The 22,361-nt window shown below is 38.3% G+C and overlaps 1 protein-coding gene across 8 annotated transcripts in view; it reads left to right on the top strand.

The window, feature by feature from the left end:
- The window catches only part of FANCC (FA complementation group C), a 68,819-nt gene that overhangs the window by 22,561 nt on the left and 23,897 nt on the right, over nucleotides 1-22,361 (top strand). For all 8 annotated transcript variants that reach the window (XM_032674644.1, XM_032674647.1, XM_032674648.1 and 5 more), the window contains 2 exons: nucleotides 19,590-19,709; nucleotides 20,483-20,547. In XM_032674644.1, coding sequence (XP_032530535.1) covers nucleotides 19,590-19,709; nucleotides 20,483-20,547 — 185 coding nt within the window. The remainder of the gene's footprint in view (nucleotides 1-19,589; nucleotides 19,710-20,482; nucleotides 20,548-22,361) is intronic.

The following is a 22,361-nucleotide window of genomic DNA, read 5'->3' on the forward strand; positions in this document are numbered from 1 at the left end:
TATTCCTTTCCTCCAGCCTTCTTCCTCTCTCACTGTTAGAAAATTACAAGTAGTATTCTGAACAGGTTTTTTTGTATTTCCTGTTCTTTGGTTTTCCTTATTACATGGTTTCATGATAACCCATTTATCTATCATCATGCTTTGACTTTTTTAAGGACAAAGTAATCTGTCTATTCTGAATGTTTGTAGTATGTCTCCTGTATTACTTGTTTTGCTGCTCCGATGCTTTAATTTATTCTGTCACCATTTTCACTGCCGCTAGTTTCGCGAGTTTATTTGCTGTAGGCACGAGATTCTCCCCACGATGTCGAGTACAACAAATGATGTATTGTTTTGTGCCCGGTGCTTTGTTGGGAGCCAGCCTTTCTCCGTGCATGGGCACGGTGGGCAGTGGGAGCGGTGCCGGTGCCGCCCGGGGATGGGAGGTGGTGGTCGCTGCCCTGCGGGATCGGGATTGCCGTGTCCACAGGATCCTGCGCCGTTCCCACCCTCTGCCTCCAGAGCAGGAATCAAACTAATGGCAGTAACACTGCGGCCTTTTCCAGGTTCCATCGGGATGTGTTCTGTGAAAAAGGCTGTTCTGTGTGGTAGGCTGTAATTTGTTAAATTTGTCAGTCACAGAATGACCTGGGTCGGAAAGGACCCTGCCGTGGGCAGGGAAACCTTTCACTAGACCAGGTTGCTCAGAGCTCCACCATGCCGGGCCTTGAACACTTCCCAGCTTCTCTGGGCAACCTGTTCTATTGCTTCACCATCCTCACAGAAAAGATTTTTTTTCTAATATCTAATCTAAGCCTCCTCTCTTGTAGTTTGAACCCATTCCCTCCTGTCGCATCACTACATGCTGCAGTGAGGTCACCCCAAAGCCTTCTCTTTTAAAGGCTGATAAATCCCAATTCTCTTAACCTTTCCTTGTACTCCATCCCTCTGATTAACTTGGTGGCTCTCCTCTGGGCTTGTTCCCAGAGGTTGGTGTCCTTGCTGTGCTGTCCTGTGCCGAGGACTCAAAGCTGGATGCAGCTCTGTAGGTGGGGTCTCACCAGAGCAGAGGGGCAGAATCCCTCCCTCACCCTGCTGCCCACCCTTCTCTTGGTGCAGCCCAGGATCCAAGGGGCTTTCTGGGGCAGGAGCACACTTCTGGTCATGTCCAGCCCCTCATCCACCAGCACCCCCAAGTCCTTCTGGGCAGGGCTGCTCTCGATCTGATCATCCCCAGCCTGGATTGATATTGGGGTTGCCCTGGCCCAAGAGCAGCACCTTGTACTTGGTCTTGGTGAACCTCATGAACCACTTATTGAGCTTGTCCAGGTCCCTCTGGTTCCTGTCCTTTAGGTGTGTTGACGTATCATGAGGATGACAAATAAAGATGAGTGCACTCTGTAGGGAAGGACCGAGTTGAACTTGATTTCTGCAACCAAATTAATGAGTATAAAAGAATGCTGTTACAGAGTAAGCATGGACAGGCCATTCTCTGGAGCTGGTAAAAAGAAAAATTGGGAATTAGCTGTTGTGCATTCTGCTTTTGTCTTCAGCTGTTCTGTGTTATAGAAGTTTTCCTTTCTTAGTTAAAACTAAGAGCAATCGTTAAATAAATATGTCTCATAAAAATGGAAACAAACAAGAGCAGTCTGCCATATTTCCTGCTGCTAATGGTTCCCTGTTCTAGAGGCTTTTGTGAACGTACAGGAGATTCTGGATAATTACACACGAGTGATCCCTTTTATGATATTGCTTTGTTTATGTTTGGAGGGTTTTTAGATGGTTCTTAAAATTTTTGATTGGTTAGAGCCTTGAAGTATTGGAACTTAATGTATTTTTAGAAATTTTATTGTTATGCTATGCAATTATTAATGTTCTCAACATTCATGAAAATTTTAATCCAATTTTACATGACACATAGGCTCATATCCAGTGGACAGAATGGGAAATGCAGATTTTAATGTAATTTTTAAGTTGAAAAGCCATCAAAGTGGCATCCAACAAACCTGAATGTTTTATTTGACTTGTGAGTCACGGAATAATAAGTGTATTAGTTTTCTGAATTGGAAAAGCTAGTTTAAAAATGTTTCCAGATTGAAGAGGAAGACATAGATGATACTGTTTCTCAATCTGATGTTTAAAATTCTTTTAACATTTTTATTTTTAATGTGTGAAGTTGAATAAACAGGTTAGCACACCCCAGTGAATGTAAGTGTAACAATAGGTACAGTTTTCCCATTGTTTATTTAAGCAATAGAGGATCAGAAGCCTTTGTGCCACCATAACTTCTGGGTAGTTCTCAGTTCCCCGTGTTGTACAAGGAAGTTTGAATATGTAACAGTGGCAGTGACTGTACAGTTCTGTTTGCTCTCATAATTCACCTCTCTTGATGCCTGGTGCATGTGCACACTTTTAGGCTAGGTCTCAGGAGCAGAGTGAAACAGGTATCTGAAGGGCATTTTATTCTGGAGGGGTTTATCAATTACATAAACTAGCAAAAATTAGGAAACTATTCTGACTGCAGATCAAACATGGTAAATGCCAAGACCCCATGCCCATATATGCACAAAAGAGTCAGATGTACCATTTTGTCCAAGGCAATGATATTAAAACCCAGAAAATTGAGAAGACAACTTTCCTTTTTGAGTTAATTGGTGGTTTAAAACAATTTTATTTTAATTCAGCCAGTGTGATCTCGGTGAACTGTTACTTCAAACTTGTATGCAAAAGCCATGTGCACATGTATTGTGTAAAGTAAAACATAAAAACGAGATGCGGTAGAGACTGCATAAGGGAAGTGAAAATATTAGAGTCTGTGAAACAGTTTGTAAAAAAGACTCAGAAAACCCCAGTCTTACAAACTTGAGGGCTGACTTAGGGGTGGCGTGGGTGCAGTGGAGCTCAGGACCAAAAGCCTTGTTCGCAGTTCCCAAGTGAAGCCAGAAAGACCCAGCTCCTTAGAATCCTTGTTCACAGGCACTGTCCCACTGGCCTTGGGCACAGACAGACAAACCCCCGGGAAGTTTCCTCAGCTCCTGGAGGAATTGGTGAACTGTCAGTGGTGGCACTGGGATGTTTGGAGAAGGGCAGCTCTGAAGGTGGTGGCCGAGAGTCCCACCTCTGTCACCAAATGTTAAGGAAACTCCCCTATCTGACCATCCAGGAGCCACTCTGACATCCACACTCTCAGCGCCAGAGCCTGTCACTGCTGGCACTGAAGCCCTTTCACAGTGGGTGACTCCCACATGTGAATTTGCATTCAGGTGAGTTCACAAAAAGTGAGAGGAGGTTTTCTCTTTACAACCTGAAGAGCTGTTGTCTGTTAAACATTTACTAACTTCCTTACCAGCTTCTTTGTAGTAAGAATTGAATTTATTAGGGTGTATACTGTCCTTGATACAACATGCTCTTTTTGCAAAACATTCCCTTTTCCTTAATGCCCTTCTGATAGAATAAATGTCTGCATGCCAGCACATGTCAAAAAAGCCATAAGATCCCTAAATCCACAAGAGTGAGTCCCAGAAAGTGATTAAGTAACTTTGAACTTTAGAAGAAAAGGAATGACATTAATGGAGAGTGTGACTGTCATAACATTTTTTTGCTTGTTTTTACTATCGTTGCTTGTAAGCTTAGTTTAATATAAATAATATACTATAAGTAAAATAACTGTTATTTAAGGAGACAGTATTCCATCTCTTCATTCTCTCTCTAACATTACCAGCTTTCATTTATATGTGAAGTCGTGGATGCCCCATAACTGGATGTGTTCAAGGATGGGACTCTGAGCAACCTGGTCTAGGTGTCCCTGCCCATGGCAAATGGGTTGGAACTGGATCTTCAAGGTTCCCTTCCAACTCAAACTATTCTTTGATTCTATGAAGGTAGTACTTTGGAATTATGATATTCTCTTTTTAGGTGAAGAGTTTTGATTTGATTTTGTGGCCAATATACTTGTCATCTTTCAAATAAAATTCATTACCTACTATTTTGATGTATATGCACACTTTGTCAGATGGTTAAGAACACCTCAGAAAATTATAGGAAAGGACATATGTTAAGAATAATTCGAGCATAATGTAAAGAGCTTTTCTCTTCTTTTTTAAAAAGAAGTATTCTTTTATCTTTATAAAAGCAAATCTTCAAGTTCACATTTTTCTAGGAGACAGAAATTTAAGATAACGTGAGCAAAATATTTAGTGCACCTCTATATCTGTTCTTTAGTCTCCTTTTTAAGTGAGGAAGAGCCGAAATCATTTGTGATTTGTCATTCCACAGGGGCAAATGGGCCTCAAGACCATTTGATGCAAAAAGTATTAAAATAATGTTGGATTTACAATAAAGGATGTCTTTTTGAGATAAGAATACTATTTTAATGACATATATGGGTAATGTGTCTATTAAAAGGCTTATGAATTGCTAGAGGACATAGTGAGAAACACATTTTTTCCTTCTTATCTAGACAGTTTTGAAAGAGGGAGATTAAGAGCTGAACAGAGATATTTGAGTTAAAATTATGAACATACTTCACCTGCTATTTATTATTGAGGAAGTTAAAGCAGAAAGAATCAGTGTCATAGGTTTCAGCGTGGTTTTATTACAAATACAGCATTTGAAACTTTTTTGTTGTCATTCGCCCCTTCTAAAGGGAAAACAATTTTAGTAACATTTGGACTAAGATAAATAACTAGTTGCTTTAGACTATTTCTTAGCTTTGTGATAGTATCACTGCAATATTTTACCATAGGAAAATACAAAATAATCAGAGAGGAATGTCAGTGTGAGAGGGCTGGGGAGGCATGGAGCAGGGGATCTGGTGTTCCCCAGCAGTTGTGGAAGAGAGAGGTCTGTGTTCCAGGGGCACGTGTCCAAGAGAGAAATGGAAAATGTTAAGTCTCCTGGAGGCCAAAGTAGTTCAGAGTTATTTAATCACTTTCTGAGACTCACTCTTGTGGTTTTAGGGATCTTACGGCTTTTTTGGTATGTTTGGAAAAGAGGAATTGTCATTCCTCCTCTAACCTGTACAAATAATCATCGGGAACTTTGATCACTGCAAAGACCATAGCGTGTTCCTTCAGATGAAAGACATCTGATGGTGATTAAAGGATGTATCTTGTTTATACTTTTCCTATTAATTTTTTTCTGTATTTTTCCGTGGTCCTTCATGAGTCTTTGTGGCATTTTTCCTCAATCACTATATGCGGAATTTACCCTTGCCTTCCATCAAAGGGTTATATGAAAGAGGGTCTAAAGACATTTCCCCAGAGTGGTCTGTGGTGGGTGGAGATGAATGGGCTTTTACCCAGTTCTTGATTTTTTTTCTTCAGCCTTGCTTTTGATACATCCTCCTTCCCTCTTTTGCTAAGTGATGGCACACTGGTTAGTGTAATACTTCACAGTTATAGCCAATAGATAATCTGTGCTTTTCACAGGAGTATCTGCAGACAACTCTTGGAAAAATTGTTGAAATGGCACAGACTGCCTCATAAGTTTATTAGAGAAGAGCACAGTAACAGCTTCCAGCAATAGTGTCGTGCTGCTTTATTTTGTGTGATAGAGCACTAAACAAAATCAAATGAAAGCACGGAATATAAGTTTTGAACTTCTCTACTACTTAAGGCAGAGATCGGAACTTGAAATAAAATTTCTGCAAAGAGAACTGCTACTTATATTGATGTTTAGGGCTTATTTTATTGTTTTCAAAGTTACTGTTGCTATGAAATATTGAATATTCTTAAAGAGAAGTTATAATGCATTTAAACCATAGGGTCTTCAGAAGTGTTCAATGCATGTAATCACTTAAAGTGACAGGTGGAATCCTGATATGTTAGTGCTCTCTAGATACATGTCTAATCCACAATTCACATAGGTTTTGTGCTTTAGAGATCTGAAGCAACAGCATAGCTCATTATAAAGATGTGGGGTGAAAGGGTGGTGTGTCAGTCTACATCTTTTGGTAGTTAGATTAAAGTGAGTGTTTCGGTGGTAGGTCTACTTTCACTATGTCACTGGCTATCCTATAATGCAAAATGTTTTCACAAACTTAACAGAGAGGTATTTAAAGTATCGAGTTTTCAAATCATTTATGCGCATTAAAAATAACTTGGGATTCCTGTGCAGTGGTTTTCTTGTTGGATAGTGTAGGGGGACTTGCCAGAACAGATGAAACAGATTACTGAAGAAGACTGCAAGTATAATAATTACAGCCTGGACCAGCCTGCTGGCAGATCCAGGAACGTTGCATTCTCTTTAATCAGAGTGCTTCCCATGGTGTGGGTGGCCACAGGCTGCAAACATTTCAGTCAATCCCTTCTCCATGCAGCAGGGTTGTAAAACAGAGCTGAAGTAAACAGCATTCCACAGACCTTTAAGGGGTTTTAATTTTGAGGAAATAGAGCTTCTCTTCACTCCTTTTGGCTGCTTGCTTCTGCCAGCTTTTACCTACCAAATCAGTTCTGCTGGAAGTAAATAGGGTATAATGTACTATCTATGTGCTCTTCAAAAAGTTTGTTGTGCTTTGTTGGGGTTTTTGTTGTTAAAATGTTCTGTTGGTTTTTGCAGCAAGAAATAACCTCTGCACTTACATTAAATGCTGTGTAATGTTCAATTTAAAAGCTTTTCATCTTGGCTTCATTCTCCTCCTTTTTTCTTTTTCCCTTCAATGCTCAGTGTGGTTTTACTGTTTCTGTAAAGTGCTTTATTGTATGTCTAGCCACTAGAACAGCACTTTTTCTTCAATCAAAGTGAAGGGGAAGTTTTGGGAGTTTTTTAACCTTGCAGCCAGTTTACTGCTTTGGAAGCTCATTTTACCTCCTTAATGTTTAACCATAAACTCATCTGAAGTCTTCAGTTCCATGAAATAGATTTAAGTGGGTAAACTTGGTGTCATGCAAATAGTTACACAGCATTTACAGGCTTTTTTGGAGTATGTAAATCAACTACAGTTGAGGAGAGATAATTTAATTCTATTTTATAAGTGCATGGGCAGGAAAGGATATATTTGGATAGATGAGTTCTTACATTGTATTTAGGCATACGTGGAATTAAGTATGTAAATGAGCTTGACAGAAATGTCTTAATTTTCACTGGGTAAATAACAGATGGTTCAAAGTCAATTTTCTTTTGAATCAAACCAGAGAACAAGAGACTGTTAAATCAGACATAAGGCTGTGCTGAAGATCTGACATCATTAAATTAAAGACCAATGACTTAATGAACTCTTAATGTGATAAGAGACCTTTCGACTTTTAAGTTATTGGTTAAAATTCAGTTTTAAGAACCAAGACTGCTTGCTTTGCAATGTGTCCCACGTGAGTAAAGAGTGACACAGGCACTTCTCTCTGTCCTTTGTGCAAATTCTTTGTGTCCCAGGTCCCAGGCCCTTTATCCTGTTGAAGTGTTTGCGACTATGCTGGGTACACACCTTGGGAAACCTCCTTCTTCACAGCACTGCTTGCTTAAAATTTTGTATATCTGCCTCTTACACTTGATAGTATCGGTTTTGTTTCTAGCAGATAAAAAACCCCAAGGTTCTTAGGTGTGGTTAGAGCTCACACTTCTGGGTGAGGAGGAATATTACAGTGAAAATGGGAATTGAATGAATCAAAGATGAGTAATTGATACAGTGACAGTATATATTCAAGATTTCTAATAGACTCTGTTCTAAAACAATTCTATTCAAAAGGATGGAAGAGTGATAAAAGATGTTAAAGCTATTCATACAAGAGATTGGGGCTGGATCTTTTTAATGTAGCAAGAGAATATTTAACAATAAGGGGGCTTTTCATACCCAGCACATAAATGATTTCTAATGGTTGTCTTGAAGTTTACTGACAGTATTTTCCTGTTGCTGTTCTTTCAGTTTTTGGAAAGTCAGCTGGAGGGAGTTCTTGGTCGTTTCTAACCTATTGAAGATTATGCATCTAAATTGTTAGTTAGCCTTCTCACTAGCTGCTTTGAGAATCAGCTTTCTAAACTGATTTGGACCTTCTCTAGTCACCTGTAGATAATTACATTGGTAGCATGTAAGAGAACTTGCAATGTTTGCAAATTTGCAAGTATTACCATAGTCTTCTGGTTAAAAATAGTACGATATTATGAATGGGCTGGGAGAAAACAGACCTCTCTTCTTCAAATAGATAATTCTATAACAATGCCAAGCTAGCATGAACATGAAGAATTATTGGCTTCTGGGCCAAAATAAACAAAAGCTAAGTATCTCAAAGAAAAAAATGAGAAACTAAGGATTCTGTTTTCCTGCAAGACTGTTTGAGCTTAAACAGCAAGTGTCAAAATTTGCTAGTCAGCTGACATTTCTCAGAGCACTTTAGTAGTGTGAGGTGGATCTAGTAAAGAATAATGATTTGTTACTGACAGACAGAAAGAGGTCTGTATTTGAAGAAATTCTACTGGCATTAGATATTTTTGCTGAACCTAATATAATTAATGACCAGCAGTTGTTGTATCACTAGTACAGTTGTATTTTGTGCCTTTTTTGCTAAGTTCAGTGGACATTCTTCTCCCCTGAAACTTTTAGCAGCTTGATACATATGACGAAAACAACCAAGAAATCCAAGACTTGTTGAGGAAAAAGAGAACCGCCCACCAAGCACACCTTGCACTACCATCCTGTCACGCAAGAAAAACAGCCTTTCGTCTCGCATGCAGCAAGCTCCAGCAGAAACTCCGTGACATCCAGAACAACTGGTGGATCGATCTAGCTGAAAAAACTCAATTATGCGCAGATACAGGTGATCACAAAGGTTTCTATGAGGCCTTGAAAACAGCATACGGACCTACATACCAGGTCCAAAGCCCTCTACTCAGTGCTGATGGTCAAACCCTTCTAACAGATAAAACCTCCATTCTGAATCGATGGTCTGAACACTTTCAGGCTCTTTTCAGTACCAACCGTGTAGTCCAAGATTCAGCAATTCAGTCCATCACACAACAACCAGTAAAGTATGAATTGGATACTGCCCCCACTTTAGAAGAAACCCTCAAGGCCATACAGCAGGTAAAAATCGACAAGGCAGCTGGGGTTGATGGAATTCCACCTGAAGTCTGGAAACATGGGGGCCTTGCACTCCACACCAAATTTCACGAGTTTGTGGTGCGCTGCTGGGAGCTCGGTGAACTACCGTCAGACCTTCGTGATGCTGTCATCATCACTTTGTATAAGAAGAAAGGTATTAAATCAGATTGCTCAAACTATCGTGGTATTACTCTGCTCTCCATTGCTGGCAAAATCCTGGCAAGAATACTCTTGAACAGACTAATACCCACTATAGCAGAAGGAATTCTACCTGAAAGTCAGTGTGGTTTCAGAACCAACAGGAGCACCACAGACATGGTGTTTGTTCTCAGACAACTGCAAGAGAAGTGTAGGGAACAGAACAAAGGTCTCTATGTAACCTTTGTCGACCTCACCAAGGCTTTTGATACTGTGAGCAGAAAAGGTCTGTGGCAGATTTTGGAACGTTTAGGTTGTCCCCCCAAGTTCCTTAAAATGATCATCTCCCTCCATGAGGATCAGCACGGCCAAGTCAGATATGGCAACGCACTTTCTGAGCCCTTTTTAATTAAGAATGGTGTGAAACAAGGCTGCATTCTCGCTCCTACCCTATTCACCGTCTTCTTTAGCATGATGCTCCAAAGGGCCACAGCAGACCTCGATGATCAGGACGGCATCTACATTCGATACTGTACTGATGGAAGTCTATTCAATCTAAGGTGACTGAAGGCCCACACCAAGACCTTAAACCATCTTGTCCGGGAGCTGCTTTATGCTGATGACGCCGCCCTTGTTGCCCACACAGAAGCAACTCTGCAGCGTTTAACATCCTGCTTTGCAGATGCTGCTGAGCTCTTTGGGCTGGAAGTCAGCTTAAAGAAGACAGAGGTCCTCCATCAACCTGCACCTCAGGAAGTCTTCCATCATCCCCACATCACCATTGGCCAATCAGAGCTCAAATCAGTCCAACAGTTTAATTACCTTGGTAGCCTCATCTCCTCAGATGGTAAGATCGACAGAGAGATAGACAACAGGTTAGCTAAGGCATATAATGCTTTTGGAAAACTCCACAAGAGAGTATGGCGTAATAAACACTTAAAGAAAAGCACCAAGATCAGTGTTTACAAAGCCATAGTGTTGTCTACTCTCCTATACGGCTCCGAATCCTGGGTCATCTACCGCCACCACCTGCGTCTCCTCGAACGCTTCCATCAGCGCTGCCTCCGTACAATCCTTAACATCCACTGGTCAGATTATGTGACCAATACATCTGTACTAGAGCAAGCAGCTGTCACTAGTATTGAGGCCATGTTACTGAGAACGCAGCTGCGATGGGCAGGGCACGTCTCAAGGATGAAGGACCACCGCCTCCCTAAGATCCTGCTCTATGGTGAACTTACCACTGGCTGCCGCATGAGAGGAGCCCCGAAGAAAAGATTCAAGGACTCCCTGAAACATCATCTCAGCCTTGGCCATATTGATCACCATAATTGGTCCACTCTGGCCTCCAGTCGGGAGGCCTGGAGACACACCATCGATAACGCAGCTGTCTCCTTCGAGAACTCACGCAGGATCACTCTCGAGGAAAAAAGGCAACGCAGAAAGAACCGTGTCTTGCAAAATACACCATCTAAGGAGTCTTTCTGCTGCGCCTTTTGCAATCGGATATGTCTGTCACGTATTGGCCTCATAAGCCACCAGCGTGCCTGCAGTAAATGTGGATAGTGCCTTCCCAAATCTTCGTTCGCGAAGCCTAGCCATGATGACATATGAAGTCCAAACCCAAGTGGTTAAAAGCAAATTTCTGGAATACCATCCAAAGTTATGTGATCTTTCAGTATTTGCAATGAATACCTGTTGGAAGTACAGACATCTGACATTGGGCAAATACATTCATTGAAAAAAACCCATAAATTTGAGTTTATATTTTTTCTAGAAATTATTGACCTCACAGATTTGAACTAAAAGTGAAACAGTTTGTGATCCATCCACTCTTTCTAAACTTAAATTTATTCATCCCTCTTTTCCACATAAGTTTTGTGTGGATTTAAGGAATTATTCAGGGGGAAGCTTGCATTCTGGCTTTTGAAAATTGTGAAGGGAAGAAGGAAATTAATTCTAAATCTCTGGCTAGTTAAACCAGAGAGCTTTAAAAGAAAAAAAGAAAAAAGATTTATGGTTGACTCTGGAAAAGCTATTGAATTTCCTTTTGTAAGTTAGTGTAAATGTGTGTTTTATTTCAGCATCAAAAGTCTCCACTTTTTTAATACGAAGAGTAATAGCTCCTTCTAGTTGGGTGTTTCTTAAAGAGAAAGGAGAAAGAAAAAGGAAGGAGATTCGAAACTACTTTTCCTGTCTGAGGCCAAGAGTAGACTAAAAGCTTGCCAACCCCACAGCTCTTCTTTCTGATGATTTCCGAGGGTTTTGTTAGTGATTTGCAGATGGTGCTTAGACTTTGGAACTCATCCATTCAAAAGTTGTGTGGTCTCAGCCACAGTAATAGTGCAACATGTTTTTACTGTACTGCTTTCACAGAAGGTAACTGAGCTGGAATTGGGGAAGGAACAACAATGCAGCCTCCTCCTCCCTTCCCCATAATTTTCTTTCCCACATTTAATTTGGAAATTAGGATCAGATTTAGTTTCAATTGTAGGGACATATATAACATTTTCCATCCCTTTAAAGAAACAGAAGTAGAATATGAGCCTAGTCTTTTCACTAAGCTACAGGTATCAGCAAGAGGAATACAATTCATGGCATACATCAATGTCTAATGGAAAAACGTATTTGTCTCAACAAGTTTTTGAATTTTTTTTCAGTTAATTTATTCTGGTAGGTTTTCATGGTCCTTTAGTGTATTTTTGCCATTATTAATTTTTTTACTTAAAAATACAAACAAATTGTAATTATGGTTGTTGAAGCAAAGTTAAAGAAGTTGATCTATTGTAAGAGCACTTAAAGCAGTTTTACTGCAAGCACTGACTGAAGGTGAGCCTGCTTACATGCATCAAGGACAGGACAGTGTAAAGTGCACTATTACATCAGGTACAGTGTGGAGAACTTCACAGAATCTATGTTTTCCTGTCTGGGAATATGTGAAATCCAATGAACTCTGTGCATTAATTTTGTGAAAGAATGATATTATTCCTGTTTTGGTTTGGTTTTTTTTAACTTGAAAGTAATATTAATTCAGTCTAGTCATTTATCTATAGATTTTCTGTAACTTGATCACATGCTTAAATGGCAAACTCCTTGTCTCTGTGGGAGTGTTTAGCAGAATAATTTGTTTATGAACAACTAGCCATTCATGATTATCAGTGGCCATTTAGATGTGGGTGGATGTCAGACTGTTGTTCCAGGGGAAGAAGGATTCAAATGAGAAGCTCCAATAAATCCTAAACATGTACTTGTGGCTAACAGTTTTATTTAGTGTGCTGGTGTAGAATTTAGCTAATGAAAACCATCCCAGAGATGCATGTATCCATAAACTGTGCTGAAAAAAGAAAACTTCCTGACAGGAAATGTCAGAAAGAAATGTAGGAAGTAAACCTCTCCTAACCCTGTACTTAGGCACTTTGGCCCTGATCACTGAATTACCCAAGAATATTCCAAACTTTCTTAATATTGAGTTGAAACTGAAGTGATTTCTATTTGCAAAACCTCTGAGTCGTTACTGGAATAGACTTGGTTTGGTAAAGTGGGAGGTTGTGTTGACATTGAAATATATGTAGTAGTTCAACATTTTGCCTGTTTGAAATGTGTTTTAAGCAGTTTTAATTTTAAGGGAGAAATTGGACATTTTGGTTAGGTTATTGACGGTAGGTATTTAAAGATTTTCTTTAATAGCTTATGAAGTACACTCTCACATATTGATAGTAATTAAGTTGTTAACAAATATACACCCTACAATTTTCCCTAAGTTTAAAATTCCCCACTGAGAATTTTATAAGAGTGTCCTAGTTAGAACAGCTGGGACCGATTCATCACTGGATGTGTGTAGCCCAAAACTGTGTATTCTATAGCCTTCCATGCCATTTCCCAGAAACTGGTATCAGTAGAGGCCTGCAAAATAGGAAGATGTTCCTGTCCTCATACCCTTCTGTGGAATTCCCCACTCTGAGGGAAGGACTGAGCAAACTTGGAGTTTTGGAACCTTTCCACCACTCGTGGGATCCAGAGGAGGACTGCAGGCCACCGCTCTCAACTGGACTGCAACCACCACTTTTCAACCAGACTGCAACCACCACTCTTGACCAGACTGCACCAGCACTCTCACCAACACGTTTTTTTTCCCTCTCCTTTTACTTTTGACACGGGGGCCCAAAGAACACCACCCTGTTCATGCCCCAGGGTGCTGGGATATATGTTTGGGTTTTGTGGGTTAAAACCAATTGTTTGTCTGTATAATTGTACTTATTGTGTTATTTTATTAAATTGTTATTCTGACTTATAATCTCTCTTTTGAGTTGAGTTCATTTCCCCTGCTGGTTTACTGTTAAACCAGCACAAAGAGTTTGAGAAAACCAAATTGTTTAGAGTAAAGCAGTACTTTGAAAGCTAGAATATGTTTAAATCTATGTGATGTTTTACTACCTTACATTCTTTTACACTTTGATTTTGGTTTGTGGAAAACTTTTTCTGTCTTTTCCTGGAACCAAGGAACAAGTGAGCAAAAGGTTTTATAAGCAAAATTAAAAGTTACAGATTTTGTAATGATGGATAAGTGTATGTAAATTATATGAATTGTGTTATATCAGCATCCTACTCACAGAACTGATTTCATAAACAGTTGGTGTTGAAATGGTCTCTAAATGAGCATGGTGCTCTGTCATTTACAGACTTAGCCACTACAATTCTTCAGAACTGGCTGTTTATTTCATAGTAAGAAGTTCTAAAAATACCAGACCTGTTTGTGTTTTATTGTCAGTCATTTAAACTAGAGGACACATGGGACACAACAAAACTCTTAAGCCTTCAGGCAGGATTTTTAAGAAAATATTACTAAAAATTAACTGTAGAAATTTGGTTTGGATTGAGCTGCTGAAAGCTAGCAAACAAAAAAATTAATTTATATTTTAAAAAATCAGAGCATTGTGTACCTTGCTTACTGAGGACTCTGCTTAAATTCTTTAGAAAATAATGTGGGATGTTAGAGTACTATCTATTTAAGAAAGAAATAGTACCTAGTATATAGTATTTTTTAATAATGACTGGAAATCATATTATCTGATTTATGTTAATGTTATAATTGATTATAATTTTATAGTTTTAAAGCCAGGTTGGAAATAGATTTTGACTTCTTGTCTTCTAAGACCTGTGTTGAAAGCAATGGGCCTTCTGGCTGTACAGGGAATACCTAAGAACAAGTTGGCTATTCATGCTGTACTTCTGCAAATTCACATAGATTGTAATTTTCAGCAACATGTCATTAGTGGTCTCTTCTCAAAAAATAATAGCACTCTGTGTTTTCAAGGAGAATATACTAGGGAGAAGTATTCTTTAGAATAAATGATAGATCCTTCAGTTCCATCCTGCTCTACCTGTTGCTTTGACAGACTCCTCCAAGATGTCAAAAAGAGCCCAGTAGCATCACTGGGAAGTCTTAATCATTAGCATGTTTGAATGGCTCGTCCCAGTGAAACCATCCATCTCCTCTGTCCAAAATATAGTGGAGGTGTTGATTTTCACATCTGCTTCTTTCAGAGTTATAAATACTTTGGAAAGAGTGTGTTGAGAAGTTTCCAGAAATAAACTGGTTTATCTGTCTCCCCTGGAATGCCTTTGAAACTGTGTCATAAATTCCAGGACAGTTTCTACACAAATACAGTTATTAGCATAAAACTTCTCATGTCATCCTATAATAAAAATCAAGTTCTATTTCTATGTTGATGCCTAATTTCGTAAGTAATTGTGCCTTTGATTCAAGTGTCTGTGTTTTTCCCCATCACCATGTGCAGGAAGATGACTGGCTGTTGCAGAAAGAAGGGGTAAAAGGCTTCAAAGCTTTTGGATCCCTGCTTAGTGAAGACGATATCAGAAGATTAAAGCACCTCCTTCCTCTTTCTGGAATTGTGGACACTGGCTGAGTTGGTGTCTGCCTGGTGCTGACCTGTTTAAATCAGTGGAGGGGCAAGTTCTGTTCCAGAATATTTCCAGTCTTTCACAGATGCATGTGCTCCATGTGAAGTTGTCTCTGAGAAACAAACTTCATGGAGTAACTCAGCAAACCCCCTGGAGCAGATGGAAATCAGCCTTTATCACTGAATGAGGAGGATCAAAAGAGTTGGCTTAGCTTCTTCCAAAAAGTTTGAGTTGCTCAGTCCTCTTTAGAATCACAGAGTCATTTAGGTTGGACAAGACCTGTGAGCTCATCGAGTCCAACCACAAACCCAGCACTGCTGTGTCACCACTTAACCTGTCCCCGGGGGCCACATCCACACGCCTTTGGAACACTGACAGGGGTGATGAGGGAGGGTTTGGATGACCCTCTGGGGCACAGGGTGTGACTCCTGGGGATGGGCATGTGCAGGGCCAGGATTTGAACCCTGATGATCCTTGTGGGTCCCATCCAACTCAGGATATGACTCGATGAATCTGTGACAGTCCAGGTAGACAACATGCACAGCCTTTCCCTCATCCACTCAGCAGGTCACCTTGGCAGAGGAGGAGAGCAGGAGAGCTTTAATGCAGGAGAGCTTTATTGACAGATACAGAGGGATGATAACCAGGGAAACAAAATGACCTGTTTTCTCCATTTATATTCTCAGAAGTCTTTAGTTTCAACTCTATTCTCATTCTCTCCACCTTCCCTGAACATATTAATTTGGGCCACCCTCGTAGCCACCCTTGATCTGTAGATCAGAGGAGTAAATGTTAAATCGGGCCTCCACTACAAAATCTCGTGGATATGAACAGTGTGTGTACACTGATAAAGAAATGAGTTTATGTCTTCATGCTAATGCTCCTAGGACTATCTGCCTGTTAAAGATACCAGAAATATCTGTGCAGCAGTGGATTTTGAGTTATCTGCACCATTGTTCAGTATAAATTGCATCAATAAAATAAAGCCACTGGCAAGGCTGTCCAAGAAAGTTGGTCATTGTGGAGGCTTTATGAAAATTCATTAATTTAATTTCAGGTTGAATGGGATTTTTTCATAGAACTTTAATCCTAGGCCACGGGGATGGATTTATTCTCTTACAAGTAGAATCAAGGTGGTTTCCTTACTTATTCAGTGATAAGGGAAATCAAGAAAGAAATGCCTTCTGATATGACAGTGTTGCTGACTGCTGTTCATCTTCCAGAATCAGATATGTGATTCTGGAAATGCAATAATAACAGACACTTTGTTATTTTTCATTTTGAATGCAGCACTTCTACTGCAGGCTCATCCATTTTTCTCACTTGTAGAGTGTGGTATTAGTGGATTAGACAGTAAGTGTTAAATGATTTACTGCCAGAAAAAACTGATGATTATGTAGAACTCCAATTGCTAGTTTTACTGGAGTAGTGTGGGACTCATTACTAGTATAATCAATACAGGAGTGCATTTAGTGTTGTATGTACTAAATTGAATTTAGTACTGTATGTACTTGAATACCTTGTAGGTATTGAGCTTGAAATGATCTCTTAAGAGTCATTAGTGTCAAATTACTGATCTCTCTGACCTCAGAAATCCACACTGTGGCTATTTAAAATGTTATGTTTTTTTTTTTCTTTTCCAAAATGCTTTTGGTGGTTCATAATGTAATAATGGAACCTATCACGGGTTTTTGAATATTTCTGTTATTTCCTATACAAACCCTGTTGAGAAAATCTCCTGAAATCTTTCCAATTTCTCTGTAGTATTTTCTGAAAGTTGATTTTAAAAATGAAGGTAGAAACATACATGTCAGAGAATATTGTTTTACACTCGGTCTTGAAGCTAGTTTTAACCAATTTCTACAGTATGATGTGAAATAACTACTGATACCCCTTAGATCTGAGAATTACTGGAATTTCAACTTCTTGAACTGTGAATCAAAGTCAAAACCAACAGTTATGACTGGTATTTAGTTAAAAATTAGCTATTCCTGGTTTGTACTGCATTTTTGATAATCAAGTTAATGATATATAGGATGAAAGAGGATGGACAAATATAAGAAAATAACTACCTGATTTTTTTTTTTTTTGTCCTCAGTCAGATTTTCTCATTAGAGGTTGTCTCTTGGAACGATTTGCTTCTTATTTATTTCCATGTTCTAATTCAAAAATTGTGTTTCTCGCAAACATTGAGTTTGTCTTACCCAGCTGACTAGCTAAGTGGCTGGAAAAATAATATGAAAAAAATATTGTCTTTAGTCGGAGGTTATTAAGAATGAACTTTTTATTTCTGGCCATCATACTACCCCTTCCACTAAAATGAAATACATAAGACATAGAGCCAAATCCTAAATGTTTTCCACTTTAACACATATCTGTCTTCTATGCATACCTAATGCCTCCTTTCATCTTGACTCCAGTACCTCCTTGCCTGTGTTTCCCTTGCCCTCTTCTGGCTGTTTAGAGGTTTTGTATGTTCCCAAAAAAAAAAAAAAATCTGCCAAGTCCTAGCGTGGATCTAGTAAAGTGCTCAGAAAAGGAAAAAGAAACAAAAAAAAAATCCACACAAGTAAGCAAAAAGACCCCCTAAAGACAACCCAGAAAACTGTTGGAGCCCATATTCAGACTCTGGTGATGTGTAGCAATTTTGTCTTGCCTTTCCATTGCATGGTTAATGGTGACTGTTACACACCTAGGGTGAAAGGAGTTTGGAAATCACTCTTCACTTAAAGACTGTTTGATCACTTCTATCCTTAGGAAAATTCTGGTTACAGACAAGGTCACTAGATAATGTATTTTGTGGTGTTACAGGTGAATATATGGGTTTTTAAGCTACTCCCTCATTTACCTGTCGTTAGCTGGCATGTCAACCTGTGAAATCCTTTTCAGAGCTTTTTATAGTTACTGTCACTGGGCAAGATTTTTGTGAGCCTTTTGCTGAGCTATCCGACAGACTTTGTACTTTACCTCTAGCAGAAGTGGCATCCCAGGTTTGTTGTGGTTATTGCCTCCTTTATTTTGTTTTCAACTTGCTGTTTTGTCCCTTATCTCATTCGGTTTGGTAAACTGTCCTTTTTGCTAGGAACTAATTGTGTGAACACTTCATGTTTCAGACATCAGTGTTCTGAAAACAAAATTTAAGTAATAGTTGCAAAGGACAACAAAAAAAATGTAAGGTTCACGTTCATGAATTGATTAAGGCCTGTTTAGAGATTGTAGAATTTAATAGATTTTAGCTTTCACTTTTGACATACTTAGAGGCTTGTATATTTTGAAAATGTACCCTTTTATGTATTTTCCTTATGAATACAAAAGTTGCATGTAAATTACTTCTTTGAAACTCTGCATTGCCACAGAGTTTTCCTTCCTCTTTAGTTTTAGGGAGGTCACTGGATGGCAATAGAACATCAGTTTCTCCTGTTGAGGGCCATTTAGGAAAAAAATTTGCAATGTAGGAAAAGCATATTTAGGCATTTAATGTAAGTCTGCTAGGTAGTAAAAGAGTCCTAAAGTATGTTAAATAAAGTGTCCCAAAGGCTTGTTACTTATTTTCGTAGCAGTGAATTCTCTTAGACCTCTGGTGTGCTTGTGCTGATTGTATCTTCTCTCTCACATTAATAAAACATTGAGCACATGGCATGAATATATCCAATTCCAGGACCTCTGAAGTAGTTGCTTAGGGATGTTCAACAAATACATGCATAAGTATTTGGCTCTCTGAAAGGAGAAAATGAGTTAATGAGATTTTTATATTTTTTTTTTGGTCTCAAAATCTTTCATCAGGCTTCTCTTTTAAAAAGAATATATAGAATGAAGCAGCCAAAGACCATGGAAGTCACAGAGCTTTCATCTGAACTTTCTTTTAATCATATATTTTTAAATTAAAGTTTTTTTCAGTGTATACTAATCCTGACTCTCTGTCACAAAGAGGTATATATATTTAGTGAGATGCAAAGTCCAATTTAGTTTATACTTTAATGAGCCCTGAAATGAACCCCTGGAAAGAGAATGTAACTGTTGTTATAGCAGCATGTACCAGTAGAGAACAAGAAGAAAAGAAAGCTATAAAACATACAGGGCAGATCATTTGACAAGCAACATAGGACTACCTCTGCTCAGTTATGACACCAGGATGCAAAAACCTGCTCAAGACCTGGCACAACAGTTTCCATAAATGAGTTTGGTTGGGAAGGTACTGATCTGTACAAAAGGCAGCAGAGCTGGGATGTAGTGCTGAAGAACTGGGAAAGCAGGAAACCGGAGTACTAAATTCAGAGTCCTTTGTACATTACCTGCAAAACCAGTGTATCAAATGTGTTAATCTGTCTCTGAATCTGTCATCAAAGGATTGTTTTGATTATTGTATGATGTATTTAAAAGGTTTGAATTTTATATAAAGCATTTTGTAGTGAAATTGGTAGAGAAGTAAATGTCAAGCTAAAATTTTATTATTGTATTATTATATTATTATTATAATTATATTATTATGATATTATTATTATATGTTGGTTTCTCACAGAGTTTGCTGTGCCATCTCCTTTCTTCTTCTGAGTGGGAAAGTAATGAAGCTGAAACCAATCTGTTCATATCAACTCTGGGCTACACGTCAGCAGATTATTATGGTCACTTAGTTAAAAATGTAAGTATTCTGTGCAATTGAGATTTTGTTAATAATAAATCACCACTTTATAAGCACATACATGGAACTGTCATGGTGATAAGGAACATGGACTAAACTTTGTTTATCTTTCCTTACCTCAGTTACTTTTACAACCTTTTAAGGGAAAAAAAGGAAGTGGGAGAGCTCTGGATATTTTTTATTAGATTACACTCTAATAGATGTTCATAAAACCAAAATTCCCATTGCTGTTGTGTTATAGCAAAATAAAAATCTTTTCTATCATTATTTTTTCTTGTGAAGTCAAAATTCTATGTATTATTTTGTGTATTGGAATGTAACTTCTGAATTTTCTTTGACTGTATCCACTGCTTTAAAAATGGTAGACGAGCCCTCAATCTTAAATTTAATATTCAAAAATAATGCGAATAATATTTCAAAATATTTTTGCTTCAGTTAGATAAAACATGTAAAAATTATTAGTAATGCTCTTCTGAAAGTTTCATCTTAACTCTTGGGGAAGTAGAACTAAAATTAATGTCTTTTTAACTTTAAAATGTGTAAGGCATAAAATATGTTAAAAAAAACATTTTGCAGCATAGTGTATTCAGTGATCTGGAGAACTTTAATTTGGCATCAATAATTAAAAAATTTAAAAAATCAAACTAGATGACCAGGGAAGGTTATTAACCTTTACAGTACATCAGTCACACAGAGAACCATGCAACTAGTGTCTGCTTATTGGCGGAATGTGTAATTTATTTTATTTGATTTATTTTTATTTTATTTTACAGATGATCTTTTCACTAGTAACAGAACTCAGAGAAAATCCTTTCAATGGACTTAATATTCAGAGAAGGTAGGTGTTATCTAAACATAATTTTGATATGTTTTGGTTTGTATCATTGCAGTTCAGTGAGGATTGTTTTACAGTCTCGGGCAGCTTAGGCTTCAGCTGAGAAGTTTTGGATATATAGATAATTTAAGGTGTGAACAAGCTTTTTAAGTTGGACTTTGCGTAAGAGTTTATGCTTAACATAAGAGTCATAGGATGGTTGGAAGAGACCTTCAAATATTATAATAGATCAGCTCCTCTGCTGGTGTTCCCTGTAGAGACACCTCCAGGAGATCAGGTTGCTCAGGGCCTCTTATGACCCACCCTACCAGGAAGGAGTAACTTTTGTTTTATTATGAAATCCACTGGAGTGAATTAAAGTAAAATAATAGTAGATGATCAGTGTTTGCATATACATATATGTATATATATGTGTGTGTGTTTTCACAATTTTTATATATATATTAATTTATTAACATATTATTAACATATTATTAACATATTATTAAATCATTAGGCAATAATTGTTATTTATTAATAACAATAAAGTAGTTTGCATTTAGAGGTGCACATTTTCTCCTTTCTCCATTTAGTGATGCTTAAAACAACACAGGTTGCAATGTCTGTGCAAATTTGTTGTACGCAGTGGAATGCACTGTGCAGGATTCTCCAAGAACATATTTTGAAGGTTATGTAGACAGAGAAGAAAATTGCCTTTGCAGAGGTTTTCTTCTGAAATTAAGTAAGAGTAAATTAATCTGCTAAACTTTGCTAATCCTGGATAAGGACTTAGAAATTTTTTGCAAGAGGGACTGATTTAGAGTTTCAGGTCTGTGAATTTTACGTGTTGATCCTGGAAAGCACTGCTGCACAGTAAATATCAGCCAAATAATTACGATTCCTACAGAAACACTTGTCATAGCAAAATTGCATCTCAGGGTGTTTCAGTGTAAGAAACCTTAAACATATACTTGGTTAGGTATTTACTGAGAAATATGTGTCTTTGAAAACGTGTCATGTTTTATTTCTCTCCCTGTGGAAATGACAAGTACCTGGTGTCCACACTGAGCAGCCTGCAGTGCAGTTCCCATCCCAGCTCTTCAGAGGTAGTTTTGGTGACTCCCCAGAGAAAATACTTGTGGGTTCTTGCAAAGGATGCACGCATTTCAGTGAACACTGCAGTCAGGAGAAACTTGCAGAAACTCAAGAAACCCTTTTACAGACAATCTAGCACTTTTTAATTTGCTAGAATTCAGTATTTCATAGTTCCTGGTCTTCATAAGTGTCTTCTTGTCGAAGCTGCATTTCATGTGCTAGAAACTATGTATACTCTGGAAAAGTTGTGATTTCCTTTTGCAAATCTAATCTCTGCCATTTTCCTTTTTTTTTTTTTTTAATGTTCCAAAGCTTCCATGTTTTGTTTATGTTCCAGATTCCACTGTCTTTAGTTGTTTCCAAGGATGTAGCTTTAGTGAGCAGGTCAAGTGAGTGGTTTGTATATTAACATCCAAACTACGTATTCCTTCAACTGTAGATCTGAAAGACAAAAGTTTTTCAGCTGAGCACTTGAAGACAGCAGGATTCATATTGTTTTGTTCATATATATTGTTTCTGTTGAGAGGAGACAGGTCAAAAAAGCAACAGGAGGCCTGAAAAGCATTTTGGTGGTCTCTCCTGAGGGTCTAGCAAAGTTCTGTGGGAGCTGTGACTCTGTAGTCTTCTTTCACTGATCCTGGGAAAGACAAAGCACTCCCTGCTAGGAAGGATGTGATGATTGAGCCAACACAACTGGGTTCAATTCAGAATTGAGTTGATATCCTTCACATGGCTTACTTTGA

The sequence above is a fragment of the Chiroxiphia lanceolata genome, chromosome Z (assembly GCF_009829145.1).
Source record: "Chiroxiphia lanceolata isolate bChiLan1 chromosome Z, bChiLan1.pri, whole genome shotgun sequence".
Lineage (NCBI taxonomy): Eukaryota > Metazoa > Chordata > Aves > Passeriformes > Pipridae > Chiroxiphia > Chiroxiphia lanceolata.